The 18720-nt window shown below is 49.9% G+C and overlaps 1 protein-coding gene across 6 annotated transcripts; it reads right to left on the minus strand.

Annotated features, from left to right (window-relative positions):
• Positions 1-667: 667 nt before the first annotated feature.
• Smug1 (single-strand-selective monofunctional uracil-DNA glycosylase 1) lies at positions 668-12257 on the minus strand. 6 transcript variants are annotated; one of them, XM_038343917.1, is made up of 4 exons: positions 12144-12221; positions 11416-11539; positions 4851-5152; positions 668-3910 (listed from the first exon to the last, which is right to left on the minus strand). In XM_038343917.1, the coding sequence occupies exons 2-4, from the start codon at positions 11450-11452 to the stop codon at positions 3356-3358; spliced, it is 894 nt and encodes a 297-aa protein (XP_038199845.1). In that variant the 5' UTR covers positions 11453-11539; positions 12144-12221; the 3' UTR covers positions 668-3355. The 6 variants fall into 6 exon arrangements, with proteins under 6 accessions (XP_038199845.1, XP_038199851.1, XP_038199849.1 ...); XM_038343923.1 differs by having other exon boundaries at positions 11420-11482; positions 12144-12188; XM_038343921.1 differs by having other exon boundaries at positions 11420-11539; positions 12144-12159.
• Positions 12258-18720: the final 6463 nt, after the last annotated feature.

The following is an 18720-nucleotide window of genomic DNA, read 5'->3' on the forward strand; positions in this document are numbered from 1 at the left end:
AAATACTTTTTCCAGTCTGGGGAAAAAGTCTAGCTCTATGATAATGTTTGCCTGACTGGGCTCCTTCATATGTGGGCTTCTATTAGGTGTTTCTGCACGTGTGTTCCATGCATCTGACTGTCCTCACTGTACTCTAAATTCTCACCTTTTCCCTCACCTGGCCACCCCTTCCTTAATCCCTTGGAAAGTTCTCACTCTCCCAGTCTTCAAGACCACCATCACCAGAGCGTCTCCTCCCCACCTCAGCCAAACATGCAAGCATGTAGCAGCTTTCCCCCTGCAGCTTTCATGATGCCACCTCAATCGTCCATCCTTAGCAGGAGCTTCTGAGACAGAGACCAACACATGTGATGACGAGATGCTGTGAGGCAGCTCTGACGATGATCTGGAGTCTGCAGACTCTGCCAGCTTAGGGAGGTCCCCCCAACGTGACCGCTATCACTTCAGACTCTGCCAGCTTAGGGAGGTCCCCCCACCATGACTGCTGTCACTTCAGACTCTGCCAGCTTAGGGAGGTCCCCCCAACGTGACCGCTGTCACTTCAGACTCTGCCAGCTTAGGGAGGTTCCCCCAACGTGACTGCTGTCACTTAAGATAGCAGTCCCACTTGCTATAGACACAAGTCTTCCTGGAAACCCTTCAGCTTTAGTAATCTGCAAAACAAAACTCAGGAAATAAAAACACTGTGTTTATTTATTATATCACAAATACAAATCAAGGACTAGGGATATAGCTCAGTGATAGAGCAGAGAACACTGTACAGCCACAAAACTCTGGGTTCAGTCCCCAGAACTCTCAAAATACACACAGAGAATATGAATAAATATACAAACCAGCACCAACTACCCAAAAGGAAACAGACATGTGCGTTCACCAACCAGCAGGCTTGGCAGAAACCAGTGTACAAAGTTCTGGTCAGGGTCACTCTAAAGGTATAATTGGTTGAGATCATGGGCCACTCAGCTGAACTCAATCTCTAGCTTTGTCCCACCCTGACATTCAAGCTAAGATCACCCTTCAAAGTTCCAACCATCAAAACACAAAGCTGGTCTTTCTAGGGGGCCGGTCTCCATCCTGCATCAAAGTTCAACAAACCCTGCTGTGCTCTGAGGTTCCAACATGAATAATACTGACATTTCCATTGTTTTTTTTAATTTATTTTCTTATTATTTATTTTATTATTATGTATACAGTGTTCTGCCTGCATTATGCCTGCAGGCCGGAAGAGGGCACCAGATCTCATTACAGATGGTTGTGAGCTACCATGTGGTTGCTGGGAATTGAACTCAGGACCTCTGGAAGAACCTCTGAGCTATCTCTCCAGCCCCCTGACATTTCTATTGTTGAGGAAACTTCAAAGTTCCCTCTCAGGAACTGAGACAGCTGATTAAAATCTTACTAATTTTTAGAATGCTGGAGATGACTTGAGTCCCAGGAAATAAGGAGACCACATGCCCCTCATTAAGGTGGTCCCATGTTCCCACTGTGGCTTACTCTTACCACACATCACCCAACCAACCACTTAAGAGACAGAGGAGACATCAGCCTCCCCATCAGCCCCAACAGTGCCCCCAAGTACCTGATGAACTACTGGACAGGCCCCCTATCAAAACCCCTGCAGGTTGGCTAGGTTGGCTAGAAGTCTCATATACCCCTCCCCAAGCTACCTGAGAAGTTTCTGCCAACAGTGAATAGAGGAGGAGGGAATGTCCTAAAACCAACATTCTCCAGCCAATGAAGTGCAGAAGGGAAAGAGAACCAATGCGAGAAGGCTTAGGGATCTTTAATGCTTAATCTAAAAGTCACAGGTTGAAATTTTCATAACATTGGTCCTTCCCCAGTAAGGAAAGGTCTTCAGGGTGGACAGGGAATTCCCTCATTGTGCAATGGTACCACAGCTCAGAGGGAGGCAAGCAGGGAGAGTGTGCGGTGGTCACCACATGTCTGCCCTTCGTAAAGCACTCTACAGTGTTCCCTCAGTCCTCCCACCTCACACTAGGGGCAGGAGGCAGAAACCCCACTTTACAGAGAATCTTGAGACTTAGAAAAGTTGTTCATAAGAGGTCAGGCAGGGTGGCACATGACTATAATCCCAGCATTTAGGCAGAAGATCACAAGTTTGTTGCCAGGTCGGTCTTTAGAGAAAGTGCCAGGACAGCCACTACTACACAGTGAGACCTTGTCTCAAAATTCAGAAGGGAACAGGATATGGTGGCCCATCCTTTTAAACTCAGCACTCAGGGGCAGAGGTGGAAGATTTCTTATGCGGTCAAGGCTGGATCTTGTCTACACAATGAGTTACAGGCGACCCAATGAGACCTTGCTTCAAATTTTAAAAACAAATAAACAACAATAACAAAAACAAAACAGGAGTTTTAATTTTTTAAGACAGTAGTAGCTCTGTGTAGCTCTGGCTGTCCTGAAACTCACTGTGTAGACCAGGCTGGCCTTGAACTCAGAGATCCACCTGCCTCTGCCTCCAAGTGCTGGGTTTAAAGGTATGTGCCACCACTGCCCAACTGAGAGAGGTTAAAAAAAAGTTCACAGGCCTCACAGGGGAAAGGGGAATAAAGATCTAAATCTTTCCTAGTCTGCACATATAAGTGTCCTTCAAATTCAACCTCGGTCTCCCTGAAGAAATTCACTTTTTATTATTTGTTTGTTTGTTTCTGAGATAGAACTTAACCTGACCCTCCTATCTCTGAGTGCTGGGATTACAAGGGTATGCCAGGACACCTGGCTCAGAAGCTCATTCTCAAAGTGATGTCTGTCCTGGTCCCTGGGAGGAGAGGAGAGCAGCCAGCTAGAGGCAAGTGTTCTGTAAGGATGAGTAGGGATCCCAGAAAGATTACCCTCTGGTTGGGGAGGGGGAGCTGTGGAGAGGACAGATGAAGAGAGATCAGACTCCATCAATCAGTACACACTTAATGCATGTGTGAAAACATCACACTGAACCCCACTAATACATACGTGTCAAAAATTAGTGTCAAAAAGTCTGAGGTAGATCAGCATGAGCTTTCCTAGTGTATATGAGGCAGTGCCCAAAACAATGCCAATAAAAACAAAACAGGAATGATTAAAACTATCTTCCCTCCAAAACTTCAAATATGACCTCAGACATCCCTATCTAGGACCCTCTACACACAGAGGTCCCCAAGGAAATGGTGTGGCAGGCGAATGCAATGGCCCCCCCTCTGTGGACACTGAACAGAACAAGCCACTGGAGACAAAAGGGTGAGGCTCAAGGGAGGAGAGCTGCCCACCCTGCGATCAGGGTCTGGACAAAAGCCCAGAGTGCTGAAAATGTGTCCTCCAACAGGGAGCCCAGCAAAGCCTGCGTGTAATCAAGTGATCTCTAAGGTGTGCTAGGCCTGTTCGAGCACTTGCTCGTTAGCAGAGGAAGGAGCCCCAACTCTTGGAGTCTTTCCCTGGCTGCTGCCTCCCAGCCCTTGTTGGCCTGTGGGCTTCGCGGAGAGGGATGCAGGAGGCCCTCCACCTGCACCTCTGGAGCCAGTCCAGCTAGAGCTCTTCGCGCCCGCTGTTCTGCCAGCCGCCCCACTCCCACTACCAGCCGCACCCCTAGCCGCTGCACCTGCCGGCGCAGGTTTGCTTCACAGATCGCCAGTAGCTGCTCCCGCTGCTTGGCCGGCAGATCAGCTGGGGTGAGGTTTCGTCCACTGGGAGCCAAGAAGAGCAGAGGACACAAATTGTGGACAAAGCAATGCTGGAAGAAGACTTGGGGCTGTCCACAGAGGGTCCGGAAAAGGCCCCAGAATCGGGCTCCGCTCACCTCTGACTGTGTGCACTCCAGTCCCAACACTGGTCTCTTAGGGTGCTCTTGTGGAGGGGTCAGCACAGAGCCCCCAATGCCCAACCAGTCCCGGACCACATTCACTTCCCCAAAAGGTACCTATGGGGGAAGGAGAGAGACGCAAGGTGGTCAGGCTGCCATGATGATCTCACCCACCTTCACCATCAAGTCTGTGAGGGACTCCCAGCCCTGTGGTTGCCCCTGTCCATGTTTCCTCCAGTTTTTCCCACTGTGAACTGTGACTAGCAAAAACCATGTGCCTCTACTTTCTCCTGGCACTAGGACCACATACAGGCACAACACTGGGACATTTGCCCTACAGGTGGCACATTCGAATACTGGTGACAGACAGATCTGAAACAGAAAGCTGGCCAGGGTGAAAGGAGACAAGCCAGGCTGAGCACTGATCTCTGGGTGCCCTCCCAGCCCAGGCCCCAGGCTGTCATTCCCATCGATCATCATTGATCACCTTTCATCACTTGGCTGGGGTCAATAAAAGCGATTGAGCCTTCTGCCCTGAGGCTTCTTTACCTCCTCCACCTGTAATGCACCCATACTGAAACAGTCCCTCATCCAGATCCTTAAGGAAAAGCAGGCTTACCAGCGCCTGACGCTGTTAGGAACCTTTTGGAGACCCAGGGGCTGCCACCAGGATGGCCAACAGCTCCTATCCCCCCTGTCCTGCCCACAGTCAGTGTTCTGGGAGGATCCAGCAGCCCTAGCCTCTCTCCTGACTCCAAACACTCCAGGGACAGGGGAGATCCGGCAAGGTAAGGTACAGGCGGGATGGCGGAAGGGAGAGCTCTCAGAGGCAATTAGTGGGGTGCTCACAGGGGAAACGGGACTACCATTAATGTGCTTGGTTAACTATGAATAGACAAGCAAGGACAGTGCTTGAGACCACAGGAGCCAATATGCTCTGCAGGAGATGGAGTGGGCAGCCCACCCACCTCCCAGCCAATTCTATGTTCTTCCTCTACAACAGGCCCAGGCAAACATCCACCTCCGAACCGCCCACCAGAGGAAGCCAGGCCTTTACCCCAGTCTGGGCCATGCCAAACGGTCCTGGGTTCATGCCCAGGAAGAGCACTTCCTTGGGACCTTGGCAGTAGCGGGTCACGTAGTTGCGGTGCGGCTCCCAAGCATAGTCCACTGGGTTATAAATGACACCCACGGGCTCTGGAAACTGCAGCTGGAGAAGCTGGGCATTGAGTTGAAGCTCCTCCTCCAAGAAGCCCGCGGCCAAGCTGGGAGCGCAAGGCAGAGGCTCCATCAAAGCACCTGCAGGTTCAGGGGGAGGCCCGGGCAGGAAAGTCTGGGACACAGCCATGCCACTGGTACCTGGAAAAGAAGTGGACAGAGTTTCCTTCAGGCTCACCCCAGTATTAGGTAGGATCTGTACTAACTAGCGGTTCTCACTGTCATTTCCTGGCTCAGAAGAGACCCTCGGAAGCTCTGTCAGTTAATACAAACTCACTCAAGTTCCTGGGAATGAAGGGACCTCTGCTCCCACTTCCAGAGTCCTCACTTTTTCTGATACATCAAGCATCCTACATTAGTTACTTGTCTCACTGCAACAAAGTAGCTGCAATAGCAACTGAAGGAAGGGAGGATTCAGTTCAGCTCTCAGAAAATATAGCTCATCATGGCTGAAGGAGCATAAAGTGTGATCCACTGCAGTCATAGTCAAAAGTCAGAAAGCAATGAATGCCTATGTCCAACTAGATATCTCTCTCTCTCTCTCTCTCTCTCTCTCTCTCTCTCTCTCTCTCTCTCTCTCTCTCTCTCTCTCTCTCTCTCTCTCTCTCTCTCCTCTCATTATGTAACCTTGAATAGCCTGGAGCTCGATATGCCGACCAGGCTGGCCTTGAACTCAGAGTTCCTCCCGATTCTACCTGTGACTAAAGGTGTCTGTTACCACACCTGGCTAGAACTCTCCTTTTTATGCTATGCTGGTTTGTTTTTATGTCAGCTTGATACAAGTTAAAGTCACGCTGAAGATGGATCCTCAGTTTGAGAAAATGCCCCGCCAGACCGACCTGTGGGCAAGCCTGTGCTGCATTTTCTTGATCAATGACCGATGTGGGAGGGCACAGCTCACTACAGGCAGTGCCACCTCTGGGCTGTTAATCCCAAAAGCTATAAACAAGCAGACTGAGCCAGGTGGTGGTGATGTGTGCTTTTAATCCCAGCACTCCGGGAGGCAGAGGTAGGTGGATGTGAGTTCAAGGCCAGCCTGGTCTACAAGAGCTAGTTCTGGGACAGGCTCCAAAACTACAGCGAAACCCTGTTTCAAAAAACAAAGGAGAGAAAGAGAGACAGAGAGAGACAGAGACAGAGAGAGAGAGAGAGAGAGAGAGAGAGAGAGAGAGAGAGAGAGAGAGAGAGAGAGAGAGCAGATGAATGGGCTGGAGAGATGGCTCAGCACTTAAGAGCACTGACTGCTCTTCTAGAGGACCCAAGTTCAATTCCCAGCACCCACATGGCAGCTCACAACTGGCTGAAACTCCAGGATCCAACACCCTCACACATGCAGGCAAAACACCAATGTACACAAAATAAAGATAAGAAAATAAAAAATAATAATTCATCTTTGAAAAAAAGAAATTCTGAACATGTATCTATGGTATGGTTTACATATAAAAGAAAGAAAGAGGGCTGGAGAGATGGCTCAGAGGTTAAGAGCACTGATTGCTCTTCCAGAGGTCCTGAGTTCAATTCCCAGCAACCACATGGTGGCTCACAATCATCTGCAATGAGATCTGGTGCCCTCTTCTGGCATGCAGGCATACATGGAAGGAATGTTGTATACATAATAAATAAATAAATCTTAAAAAAAAAAAAAAAGAAAGGAAGGAAGGAAGCAAGCAAGCAAGCAGATTGGGCAAGCCATAGGAACAACCCAGTAAGGATCACCCCTCCATGATTCCTGCTTCAGTTCCTGCCTCTAGGTTCCTACAGAGTTCCTGTTCTGACCTCTTTTGATAATGTGAAACATCAAGTTAAAGCAAACCCTTTCCTCCCCTACTTGCTTTTGGTAATTGTGTTTGATCCCAGCAACAGAAAGGCTAGGACAGTCCACGGCCCCACGGAATGGTACCACACTGTAAGCTTAGGTCCTCTCACCTCAGTTGACCTAGTTAGAAACCCCTTCAGACATGCCCAGAGAGTCATCCTCAAAGTGACCTAGACCCTGTCAAGTTGGTAATACCGTAATAGCACTCCCATCCCAAACCTTTCATCAGATGAGGCCTGAGCCACCAGTCTCGGGCCATGCTGAACACACAGCACGTTTCTTTCTCCATTTCTCCTTTCTGCCTCTCTACCAAGGGTTAAACCTGAGTTCTCACCATGCTAGGCAAGCGCTTTACCACTAATCTACAGTCCTAAACCCTTTTTCATTTAGATGGTGAGTGATACATCTCACTAAGTTACTCAAGCTGTAGTCTAGGTTGGCCCTAAACTTGTAATCCTGTTGCCTCAGCCTCTGGAATAAGAATAAGGAACTCAGCCCACATAAAACAGGCATGGCTACTTAATAGATTTCTTTCCTCTCTTTTTGGGGGGTTAGGTACATTTCTTTTCTTTAAAAAAAATTTTTTTTGTTCCAAGCATGGTGTTAATGCCTATAATCCTAGCACATCTCTGTGAGTTTGAGGCCAGCCTGGTCTACATAGCTAGTGCTATGTAGGAGACTTTCTAAAGAGGGGGGGAGGGAAGGAGGGAGGGAAGGAGAGAAAAAAGAGAGCCAACCACATGCCTTTAATCCCAACAGTCAGGAGGCAGAGACAAGTGGATCTCTGAGTCTGAGGCCAGCCTGGTCTACAGAGCAAGTTCCAGGATAGCCAAAGCTACACAGAGAAACTGTCTCAAAAAAAAAAAAAAAAAAAAAAAAATCAACCACCAACCCCCAGAGAAGAAAAATTTATCTTCGTGTGTGTGTGTGTGTGTGTGTGTGTGTGTGTATGAATGTATGCCATATGTGTGGTGGTCAAGAAAGCCAGAGGTGGCACTGGATCTCCTGGAGCTGGGGTTACAGGAAGCTGTGCGCTTAGGTAGGTACTGGGAACTAGTCTGGTTCTCTGCAAAAGCAGTACGTGCTCTTAACCACAAGGTCAAATCTCTGGCCTTTTCCTTATTTATTTATTGAGATAGGGTCACAGGTAACCCAGATTAGTCTCAAACTTGCTATGTAGCTGATAATGGTCATAAACTCCTGATCCTCCTGCCTCCACTTCTTTTTTTGTTTGCTTGTTTGGCTTTAGTTTTATTTTTTAGAGACAGGGTTTCTCTGTGTAGCCCTGATTGTCCTGGAACTCACTCTGTAGATCAGGTTGGCCTCAAAATCACAGAGATCCGCCTGCCTCTGCCTCCTGAGTACTGGGATTAAAGACATGCACCACCACTGCCCAGTTCTGGCAAACATAAAATTATATTTTTATGCATTGTTTAGGATACATGTGTTGTAACAAACCTACAGAAGACAACTCACAGAAGTCTATTGTCACTGTCCACCATGTAGATCCCAGGGACTGAATCAGAGGCTTGGTGACAGGCACCTTTACCTCCTGAGCCTTTTCGCTGGCTCGCCTCCATTTCTTAAGCGCTGGGATTAGAGCCTGAACCAGGCCCAGCTACACTGTCAGGGCACATCTACTGGCATCCTTTCTCTCCAATGACATCTGTAACAAGCCAGTCTGTCCAGGATGAGCATGTCCTGGAAATGCTGCACTGACGAATGAGATGCAGGTGCACAGTCACAGCCCAGAGACTTGGGGGGAGCTAATTACAGCAGCTTCCAGGTGGTAAGCAATTGCTCTCCACCAGGCACGCCCCATTGATCTTCATAACAACCCCATGAGGTGGGTAATATTGTTCCCATGTTGCAAGCCAGGAGACTGAGGCTAACAAGATCCAGCAGGTTGCCGAGGGTCATGCAGTTACCAGGTAATGAAGTTGGGATTTGAACCCACACTATCTGACGCAAAGCTACGCTCTTAACCACACACACCATCTTGCCTTAGATGGTTTGATCAGCCACCCCACTAATTCTACAAGCCCCTAACCCCAGCCCAGCTTCTTTCCCACACTCAAGAATCCTCAGAGGTGAACCGGATGATTACCAGACTCTGAACAGACTCTTTCAAGCTATGCAGCCACTGCCAGAACCTCAGGTTTTCACATCTGAATGTTAAGGATAATAACACCCACTTCATAAAGTTGTATTTGAATGGGAAGAGGGAAAGAAATGCAGCAGCAAGCCTTCTAAACTACAACCCTGTCCTCACTTCTACGCACAACCAGTGCTTGTACCTGGCCATTTCACTCACTTTGAAAATGCTTCTCCCACCCCAACTCCCAAAACTGCACAGGTCATTTTTAGAAACCCAACAAGTTATGACTGAGTTAACCAGGACATCAACCAGCAGTCAAGAGTGTGACCCACATCCCGTTCAAACTCATCCTTCAAGACGCAGCTCAAACCACCTCCTTCAGTGCAGAGACATTCTCAGAGCGCAGTCCCACCCTACAAGCTAGGATCATAAAATGTTGAAGGTTTGGTCCCCCACTATTGAGAGACAGCTGAATAAATGAGGATCTAATCTAATGGAGCAAGCAGGACCTGGGGGGGGGGGTTGTCTCTGGAGGGTCTGTCCTGTCTCTCTTGCTCCCTCCTTCCCTCCCCCCTGCTTCCTGGCTGACATAAAATGAGCAGATTTGCCCTACATCCACCTTTCCCCCACGATGCCCTACCTCAGCACAGACCTGGAGCCATGAGAGGCCAAACAGCCAGAGAATGGAGCCTCTGCATTGTGAGCCAAAATCTACCTTTTCTTTCTCGTGCTGTTCTTCTCAGGTATCTATCACAGCGATGAACTGCCTGGCATACCTCACACAGGAAGTTGGCTGTGAAGCCAAGATATATGTATTTTTTTTTTTTTTTTTTTTTTTGGTTTTTCGAGACAGGGTTTCTCTGCAGCTTTTAGAGCCTGTCCTGGAGCTAGCTCTTGTAGACCAGGCTGGCCTCGAACTCACAGAGATCCGCCTGCCTCTGCCTCCCAAGTGCTGGGATTAAAGGCGTGCGCCACCACCGCCCGGCTTAAGATATATGTATCTTGAACAAAGCAATTCAGATGCCCTGGTGAAGGTTGAGAGTCATTGGCCTCCCCAGCCAGAGTAAGGGAGACCAGGAGCCTGACTCTATTCAATTCCTTGCCACACCTAAAAGGTCCTGGATCTTAGGTATTCAGTAGCCTCTGCCCGGCTCTACCCACTTCCACTTTGTCAATCTTGTTTAAAGCTACCTTCCAACAATGCATTTTTGTTTCTTCCATGTTAGAGTGGAACCCTGGGGCCAAGCCAGCACTTTACCACTGAGCTGCCTGATCCCTAATGAGCTGTTCCCGATGGGCTCCTCTCACAACCCCACAAACCCAGTGTGGGAGAACGAGCCCGGCCTATGAACAGGCTGGGCAGGTACTCTATCACTAAGCTACATCATGAGCCATCTCTCTTCTTCTTCATTTTTTATTTGTTTTGTTTTTCAAGACAGGGTTTCTCTGTGTAAACTATCCTAGCTGTTCTGCAACTCGCTCTGTAGACCAGGCTGGCCTTCACAGAGACCTACCTGTCCTTGCCTCCTGAGTGCTGGATTAAAGGCTTGCACCACTGCCCAGCTGTACTTTAATTTTACCTTATAAGTTTTGGGATAAAGTCTCACTATATGGCCTTGGCTGTCTTGAAACTCAAGATGAAGACCCCTAACCTCACACTTGTGAGTCTTTCTGCCTCCAGCTCCTAAGTGCTAGGAACCTGCGTGTGTCACCATCACACCAGGCCTGAAGTCTGAAACTGAGTTGTGCTGACAGGCATCCAGGACATTTTGGAAAGCTGAAAATGGTGACGTGAACTGTGTTTTCGGGGACCTTGCTTTGCTTTGCCTTCCCTATGTAGAACCAGTATTAGAAAAAGCAGCGCCAGGGACTGCTCTCAGGCGCTGAAGACAGCAAGGATGGGCACACACGGAAGTGACAAGACCTCATTCTCACTGTTCAGTTTTCAAAGCCCAGTCCTACCACAGGCTGAAAGTCAGCTAACTTGAATTCTAGCCCTGGCTGTTCTCTCCCCTTACGTTCACTTATTTATTATTTATTGGGGAGAGCAGGCATCCACAGCACACGTGTGATCAGAGACAACTTTGGAGAGCTGGTTTCCTTCTACAGTCAAGGGTCTGAGGATCACACTCGGGTCATCAGGTGTCACGGCAAGCGCCCTACCAGCTGAGCCACCTCAGAAGGCTCCCTGTACAGGTCATTTAGGCTCCTCCGACCACCAGCTGTTAACCTGTTTGCCTTTTAGATGTATATGAGTTCCTACGTGCCAGTCTCTTGCTGGGAAAAGAAATCCAAAATGAATAAAAAGTAAGACAGGCTGGGGGTAAACCATGAACTAAAAAGATGGACAAGCAAGCTGAAATTCAGTATAACCTGAGCTTTCCTATCCCAGACAAAACACGCTCAGAGCGCTAACAGGAAGCCTAGCAGTCCTACACAAAGTCACCACCCGCTCAATGGGCTGATGCTGCAAGTCAGTGGAGTGCTTACTTACATACACGAAGCCTTGGGGTTCATCCGCCAACATAAACAAGGTTTGAAGTTTGAAGCCACATCCCTATAGGTCCAGCACTCAGGAAGTAGAGACAGAAAGATCAGATCAAGAGTATTCCTCCTGTAGCAAGGGTGTGGACAATTTGGACTACATGTAATTTTTTTCTCAAAAAGTCAAAACCCAGATGCTCAAGAAATGTGTCACGCACTTCAAATTACATTTAAAAGCAACTGGCGACCCTGAGATATATGTGGTCGAGGATAAACTTCATACTCATATCCGGCCTATCTGATATTAACTCCAAGAAGTTTAATAGAATCCAAGCCACAATGGGCTAGAGAGATGGCTCAGCAGATTAAGAACACTGATTGCTCTTCCAAAGGTCTTGAGTTCAATTCCCAGCACCCACAAAGTGGCTCACACAGTTTAACCGAGTCCTATAGGATCCAGAGCCCTCTTCTGTGTGTAGATGTACATGCAAACAAAACAACACCCAAATGTATAAGTTATATAAATAAACCTAAAATAAAAACAAGAACCCAAACCACTGGTTAGACCCTTCTCATTATAGGCTCTCCAGGAATCCACGGGATTTAAACCAAAATTAACAGCGCAGCAGGGCTCATAGGGGCCCCCTTAGACCTCGGCGCCGTAGCTCGACCGCCCCTCCCGAGCCCGTGAGCCCCTCCGCCCTGAGCTGAGATCCAGCCCCCTACTTCCTCACCTGGGGCAGCTCCCCATGCAGCTTCCGCTGCTTCCTTTCTTCGTCCCGGCGCAAAGGACACTGGAAGTCGTAGTCAACAGCATTTAAATTAGAAGAATGGCTAGCAGCGTCCGCTTCCGCCGGAAATGCCCAAATCACCGGAAAACTCAATAAGTGAGTTCCACAGGTCGCTGGGGATTGTAGTTTAATAATATGATTTAAATCCAAAATGTCTTGGAAGTTAAAGGTCACCTCATTCACAACAATCTGGACTCTCCCAGCCATGCCTAATTCCTCACCCACCAGAGACCCTTTGCCCCTGTTGCCCCAAGTTATGACACCTCACCTCCGCAGTCTTCCATGGGTCATTACTGTGTGCATAACATCCAAGGAGGCATCTCTGTCATCCCCTACTCTGACAATGAACATCCCCATAACCATTAGCGTCTAAATCCACAACTTCACCATTTTGACCTGGCTCCCTTAACATCTGCCAGACTGTATCCTGGATTGGAGTTCTCCATAGAAGCAGCACCAAAAGCATTCTTCTGTCTCTGTGAGAAGATGTATTGTGGAAATTTGTTCGCAGGAGTATGGAACCTGTAGTCTGTACGCTGGAGAGCCAGGAAAGCCCTCTGTAGTTCAGTCTGAGACTGACCTGGTTCTACAGAGAAACTTCTGACAGAAGCCTCAGAGATGGAAAGATCAGCAAACCAAGGTCCTCAGACCAGTTTCCATAATATCTGAAGGTGGAAGATGGATGCCCAGTTTTCAAAGAGGCAGAATTGGAAGCTAGAAGGGCTGGTGTGGTGGCACATACCTGTAATCCAACTTCTTGAGTGACTGAATCAGAAAGCCAGCCTGGGCTACACAGTGAGACCCTGGAGAGACAACCCTTCTATGTGTTTCCAAAGTGTGCCCACCCAAGGTGACTCCTGCTGACTCAGCCCACCTGGCCAGCCCAGAGACATGGGGCCACCAGGGCATCCCAGTGGGCAGTCCCAGCTAGCTCCTGATCCCAGCATTGCTCCATCCCCAAGGGTGACTCCACCTGAGCTTCTTCATACTGCCTCACTTTTGGTGGTTTCCATATGAGAAAGGCTGAAGTATCAGAAGTTCAAAGTTACCCTCTGTTAAATATCTGAGGCTAGCCTGAGCTAAGTGAAATCTTGCCCAAAAAGAAGAGAAAGGGATTGATGGAAGGATGGACGGAACCATTACAGCCTCCACCCTCCTTTCAGGAAGCCCTATCCCCAAAAATTGTTTGTCTTGCCAGCTCTTCCAGTTGGGTTTTACCCCTGTTTCAGGGAAACTGTGTTGTTTTGAAACAGGGTCTCATCTTTGCTGTCTTGGAATTCACTGTGTTGTAGACCACATCTGCCTGACTCTGTTCTGGGCCACCACCATCACCCCACGCCCCAGTCCATTTGTTGGTCTTTACAGTCCCTCAGAACCCCAAATTGGCCTCAGGCCAAACAACAATGACAAAAGTGAGTAGCTGGAAAACAGAGATCCTACAAAATGTCCAAAATGTCCCTATCTGCCTGGTGTGATGGCTCTTGCCTTTAATGCCAGCATCGGGGAGCAGGGGAGGGGGCTTCGCTCTGAGTTCCAGGCCAGCCCAGAGTGTAGCACAGTTAATAAATGCCAGAGACAGATATTGGGGTTCAACCTGAAGGTCAGAAAAACAAAACATCCAGTCACTAGCTCTTACCTCTACCTCAGTTTGAAATGGCGATCCTGCCTCCAAGAATCTCACAATGAGACTGTGTCTGAGAGCTGTCTCCTCCTGATTTATATTCCTCTCTAGCACTGGGATTAAAGGTGTGCATTACTACCACCCAGTTTCTATGGCAAACTAGTGAGGCTACTGGGATTAAAGGTGTGTGTCAGCACTGCCTGGTCTGTAAGGCTGATCAGTACGGCTGTTTTACTCTCTCTGAACTTCAGGCAAGCTTTATTTATTAAAATACAAATGAAATATCGTTACACCAAAGTACATAGTTAGACCTTTTCTCAAAAACAAAGACAAAATAAATATAAAAAAGATGGTCACCACCTAATGTCAACTTCCATAGAACTGAGTAACTCCTCTGTCCCTGTGAGTCCATGGACTCCTGGAAGCTCTGAGTCCCTAGGGAAAGAGAAACCCAGAGGTGCAGATGAACTGCTAATGCTGACCCTCTCTGCCTCACCCAGTCACTCCCTCCCCATCTGCTGAGACAGGCTGATCTTCAGCTTTCAGCCTGAGTTCCCTCTCTTTTCCATCTCCCTCTCCAAGAGGCAGCTTCTGCCTCTCCCCACTTCTTCCCTTCTGTCTCTCCCTTCTCTCTCTCTCTCTCTCTCTCTCTCTCTCTCTCTCTCTCTCTCTCTCTCTCTCTCTCTCTCTCCCCTCTCTCTCCTCTTCTCCTCTTTTCTCTTCCCCTCCATAACCCACTTAATAAACATCCAGCCTCACTCTGCATGGCGTGCCTATCCATGTCTCTGTCTCTTGCCTGCCACCACGCGTCTCCCTGCCCTGGACCAGCCATGGCTTGGGGACCTGCAGCGTTTCTGCTGCCTGTCACCGCGGGGGATCCGCAGCATTTTTTTATTTTACCATTACACCCCCCCACCCACACACACACCTTCTCTCTTTCAGAAACTGTGGACTCGGAGCTCTGCTAGAGTAGAGACATTCAGAAAAGAGATGCAGAGGTGAAAGATGAGCATAGAGCATAGCCCTTCGCTAGCTGCCTTGCCCTCCAGAAGCCGTGCTTGGTGGCCTGTGAGGTAGGGATGACAGCAGATCCTGACTGTGGCCAAGGAAGAACCAGCAGGTGCGCGCTGGGCTCGGAGCAGCCTCTGAGGCCCAGCAGCAGCTACTCAGCCCGCCGGGGTTCGGAAGGGTTAACTAGCTTTCTTATTTCCTTTGGGTTTCAGCCGGCTGCAGGGGCTGTGTTGGGCTACGAGCTCCATCTATCGGCCGCTGGGGGAGCTAGCTTTGCCTCCCTAAGACCTTCAGGCCAAGCAGAAAGTCCCCCGTAGAGGGCCTTCGGCCGCACAGAACTAAAACGGCCTATCTGATCAATGCAAGCCTCGTTTTTTGGCCTCACTGGGTACCAGTTGTCACCTGGCCACTTCCCTGGGGAACTCTAAAGGACTTTCTGGCGCTTCTGTCCACACTCTGACACCCTCTCTCCCAGCCGGGTCACATATGAATGAGCATTAATATGAAAGCTAATAGTCCGGAGCCAGGGTTGGATCTGTGGTGATGCTCTCCGCTTACTCACGGAACCTCAGGCAGGTTACTTCACCTCTCTGTGCCTTGGTTATCCCAACTGTAAAATGGGACATTCCTTGAAATTTATCCCTTTTGTGATAAATTAACTGACAAGGTGTTTTAAGGCCTGGCCCAGAGGGGCACCATGAAGGTTAGCCATTGTCGCTACGGCTACAGGAAGGCTTTCAGGCAGATGCTGGGGTTGAGCACACAACCTCCTGGCCAGACACAAAGGCATAATCCTAACTAACTCATCACTGGAGAATTCGCCAGAGAACACAGCCTGCATGCTTTGGTTTATAACTGGGAGTCTGGAGCTGCAAAGGTCTTGAGGAGACTGGAAGAAAGATCAGAATAGGGAAGGGCTTGCGGTAAAGATGAAGAAAGGAGGGCTGAGTATAACTCGGGGTGAACTGCAGATTAGCACAAAGTCCTGGATTTCATGCCAGTGTACACACACGGGATGGGGGGGTGCCAGTGTACACACACGGGATGGGGGTGCCAGTGTACACACACGGGGTGGGGGTGCCAGTGTACACACATGGGGTGGGGGTGCCAGTGTACACACACGGGGTGGGGAGGAATAATGAAGAATTAGCAGGCACACAAGATGCTTTTTTGGGGGGGTATGATTTCATGCACCTATAATGTCAGCATCCAGGAGACTGAGGCAGGAGGATCACACATATGGCACCAACTGGGCTATAGAGCCAGACCCTGTCTTAATAAAAGGGGGGGAGAGTGTAGTGTGTAATGGCTCAGAAAGGTAAAGATATCTGCCACCAAACCTGATGATCTAAAGTCCTAAATTCAGTCCCCAGAATCCACATGGTGGAAGGAGAGTGTTGACGTCTACCTGCATGATTGCACATGAGCACACATTCATAAATAAATGTCAAACAAACACCAACCCATAAGATGTCCTGCTTTAGGGAAGAGAAGGGCAGGCCTATTGTGTACATGGAAGGGGACCAGGGAAGGGGATCTCAGGGTGGGGATGAGAGAAGAGGGTCAGGGCCCCTGCACCCCAGCAGCCTGTCCTGGCTCAGAAGCCTCAAAGGTTGATCAGCCTCTGAAGGCATCTGTCGCAGGACACTCCAGTTCTGCAGGGATTTAACCTTCTCTAGCTTGCCTAGTGGAGAGGAGACTATAGTAGAGGAAGGTGCTTGCAGGCCCCCAGGCCCCATTCCCACCCACTCACCTCCCAGAACCTGGAAAGCAGGGAGATGAGTTCATATCAAACCATTCCCTTGCCTCTGTTCTCTATGCCTGCCTTCCTCTACCCTGCAGGGAAATGGGTATGTAGATTTCCCCAAGGGGTGAGGAGGTTGAAACGCGGGCTTCCATCTGCTAAGGCTTTACTCTGACCCTCAAACCCAAGACCACAGAGGTCAACATTTTGTGTTGAAACCCACTTAACTGGAGGCAGGGGGCAGCTCGGGTGTTCTCTGCTCCTGGCGCTGGATGCCCGGGAACACAGGACACCGGCAGGCAGCTCCAGAGCATTGCTTGCTTGGGAAGCAATTATCAGAGAGCCTTCAGCTTGCTGAGGCTGTCTTCTCACTAATCAGATTTCATCAGAGCCCAGGGCTGGGAGGAGGGGGTGCTGAGTAATTTGACTTGCTGCGGTGGGTGGGAGACATCAGGGCTAGGAAGTTGGGTAATCTGTCTGAGTGGTGTTAGAGTTGTCCAGAGCAGTTACCCTGAGGAGACCACACAGACATCAGACAGACAGTATTTGGGGTGGGGGGACTGACCTCAGGTCTCGGAGTGAGAAAAATGGATGTTAGATTTCGATTTCGCAGACTGAGAATGTCTTTTGCACTTGAGCTGAGCTGAGCAACTAGGAAGAGGAAGATCAGCCAGGACTAAGGCCACAAAGCCCGTAGGAAGGTGAGACCCAACCTGCCACCTGGGCTGTATCCTACCACCCCACCCCGCCCCCACCCCTGCCCCGCCCGCAGGTCAGCAGCCACACTTGCCACACTTCACCTACCTTATTCTGCAGCCCCCCTGAGCCGGTTTCCCCTTTCTGCCCAATCGGCCCAGTCTCATTTGGGGTCCTCCAACCCCTACACGTATCCCTCCCACACCTCACCTCTGTACTCCACAGTGTTAAAGCCAGCAACAGCGGCTAATCACTGCCGATTCTGTCCCACACCTGATACCACGGAAGTGCTTGAGTAGGACTCGCCTCCCTCTCAGCCCTCTCCACCTTTGCCTTTCTCATCATCAGTGCCACACCACTCTTGTCCCTGGCATGTCCCAAATCCCAAGGCCCAATTCTCCCCTATTGGAAGGGGTCACTGTCTTTACTTGTATGAGGCCGGTGACACTTGGAACTCATAGTTCAATGTGTCTGTTGGTGGTTTAGGGCTCATGGCTCTGCCAACCTGTGTGTTTCTGAACATTGGCACTTGCTTCTCTCAGGGTGCAGTTAGGCATTTTGCCAAGTATATGCTCAGTGAATCTGCAAGGGCTGGGACAGTGCCCAGAGGGGAGCCCTGGTTAGCAGGTTCCAAGCCCTGGGTTCTATCTCCAGCTATGACATACCTGCAATCCAGCACTTGAGAGGTAGAGGCAGGATGGGCAGGCATTCAAAGTCCTACTCAGCTACGTAGTGAGTTGTTATTTAGGAGACATCGTGACAAAAAAACTAAAGTGCTGGAGGGAGTCCTGTCTACCACCTGCCCTCTGTGGCTCCCCAGCCTTCAGGGGAGGAGGTGATGTCAGAATCCTGGGCACACACTCCTTCACCTGTCCAGGAGTACTTCAGGCCAGAATCGCAGGGCACATGAACCTCTCAGCGGCCTCTCCCATCACCCAGTTCCTCCTGTCCCCTCAGGTCACATCTCTTAGCGTCGAGAACCACCCCACCCTCACCCCGTTACGACCAGTTTGAAGGTCGAAGAGGAACCCAGGCACCCCAGGCGCCAGGCAAAACCGGATGCAAACCCGCCTCAGGCCTCGCCCAGGAGGGAGGACGCGGGAGCCGTAGGCCCCCGCAGCCCGAGATCGCTTGCATATATTTGCATGAGATTTGCATGCGATCAACTTCGTGTTCAAAGCTTGCCCCTCGCCCCGCACGGGCGAGTCGCCCCCGCACAGCTTGCTGCGTGCGGCAGGGTCCCCGCACCCCCGCGCTGGCTGGGCCGCGCAGTCGCGCGCCTGGCGGAGGATCCCAGCCCATTGAGGCCGCTGATTGATGGCGCTGCCCTCCGCGTGAACCCGCCTTTAATACCGAGGAAGTTATGAAACCGCCATACATCAGCGCCCGCCGCCCCGCCCGGCCGCCGCCCCGCCCGCCGGCTCCTCTTCAAAACCTCATTTGGGCTC

Source organism: Arvicola amphibius, chromosome 9, assembly GCF_903992535.2.
Source record: "Arvicola amphibius chromosome 9, mArvAmp1.2, whole genome shotgun sequence".
Classification (NCBI taxonomy): domain Eukaryota; kingdom Metazoa; phylum Chordata; class Mammalia; order Rodentia; family Cricetidae; genus Arvicola; species Arvicola amphibius.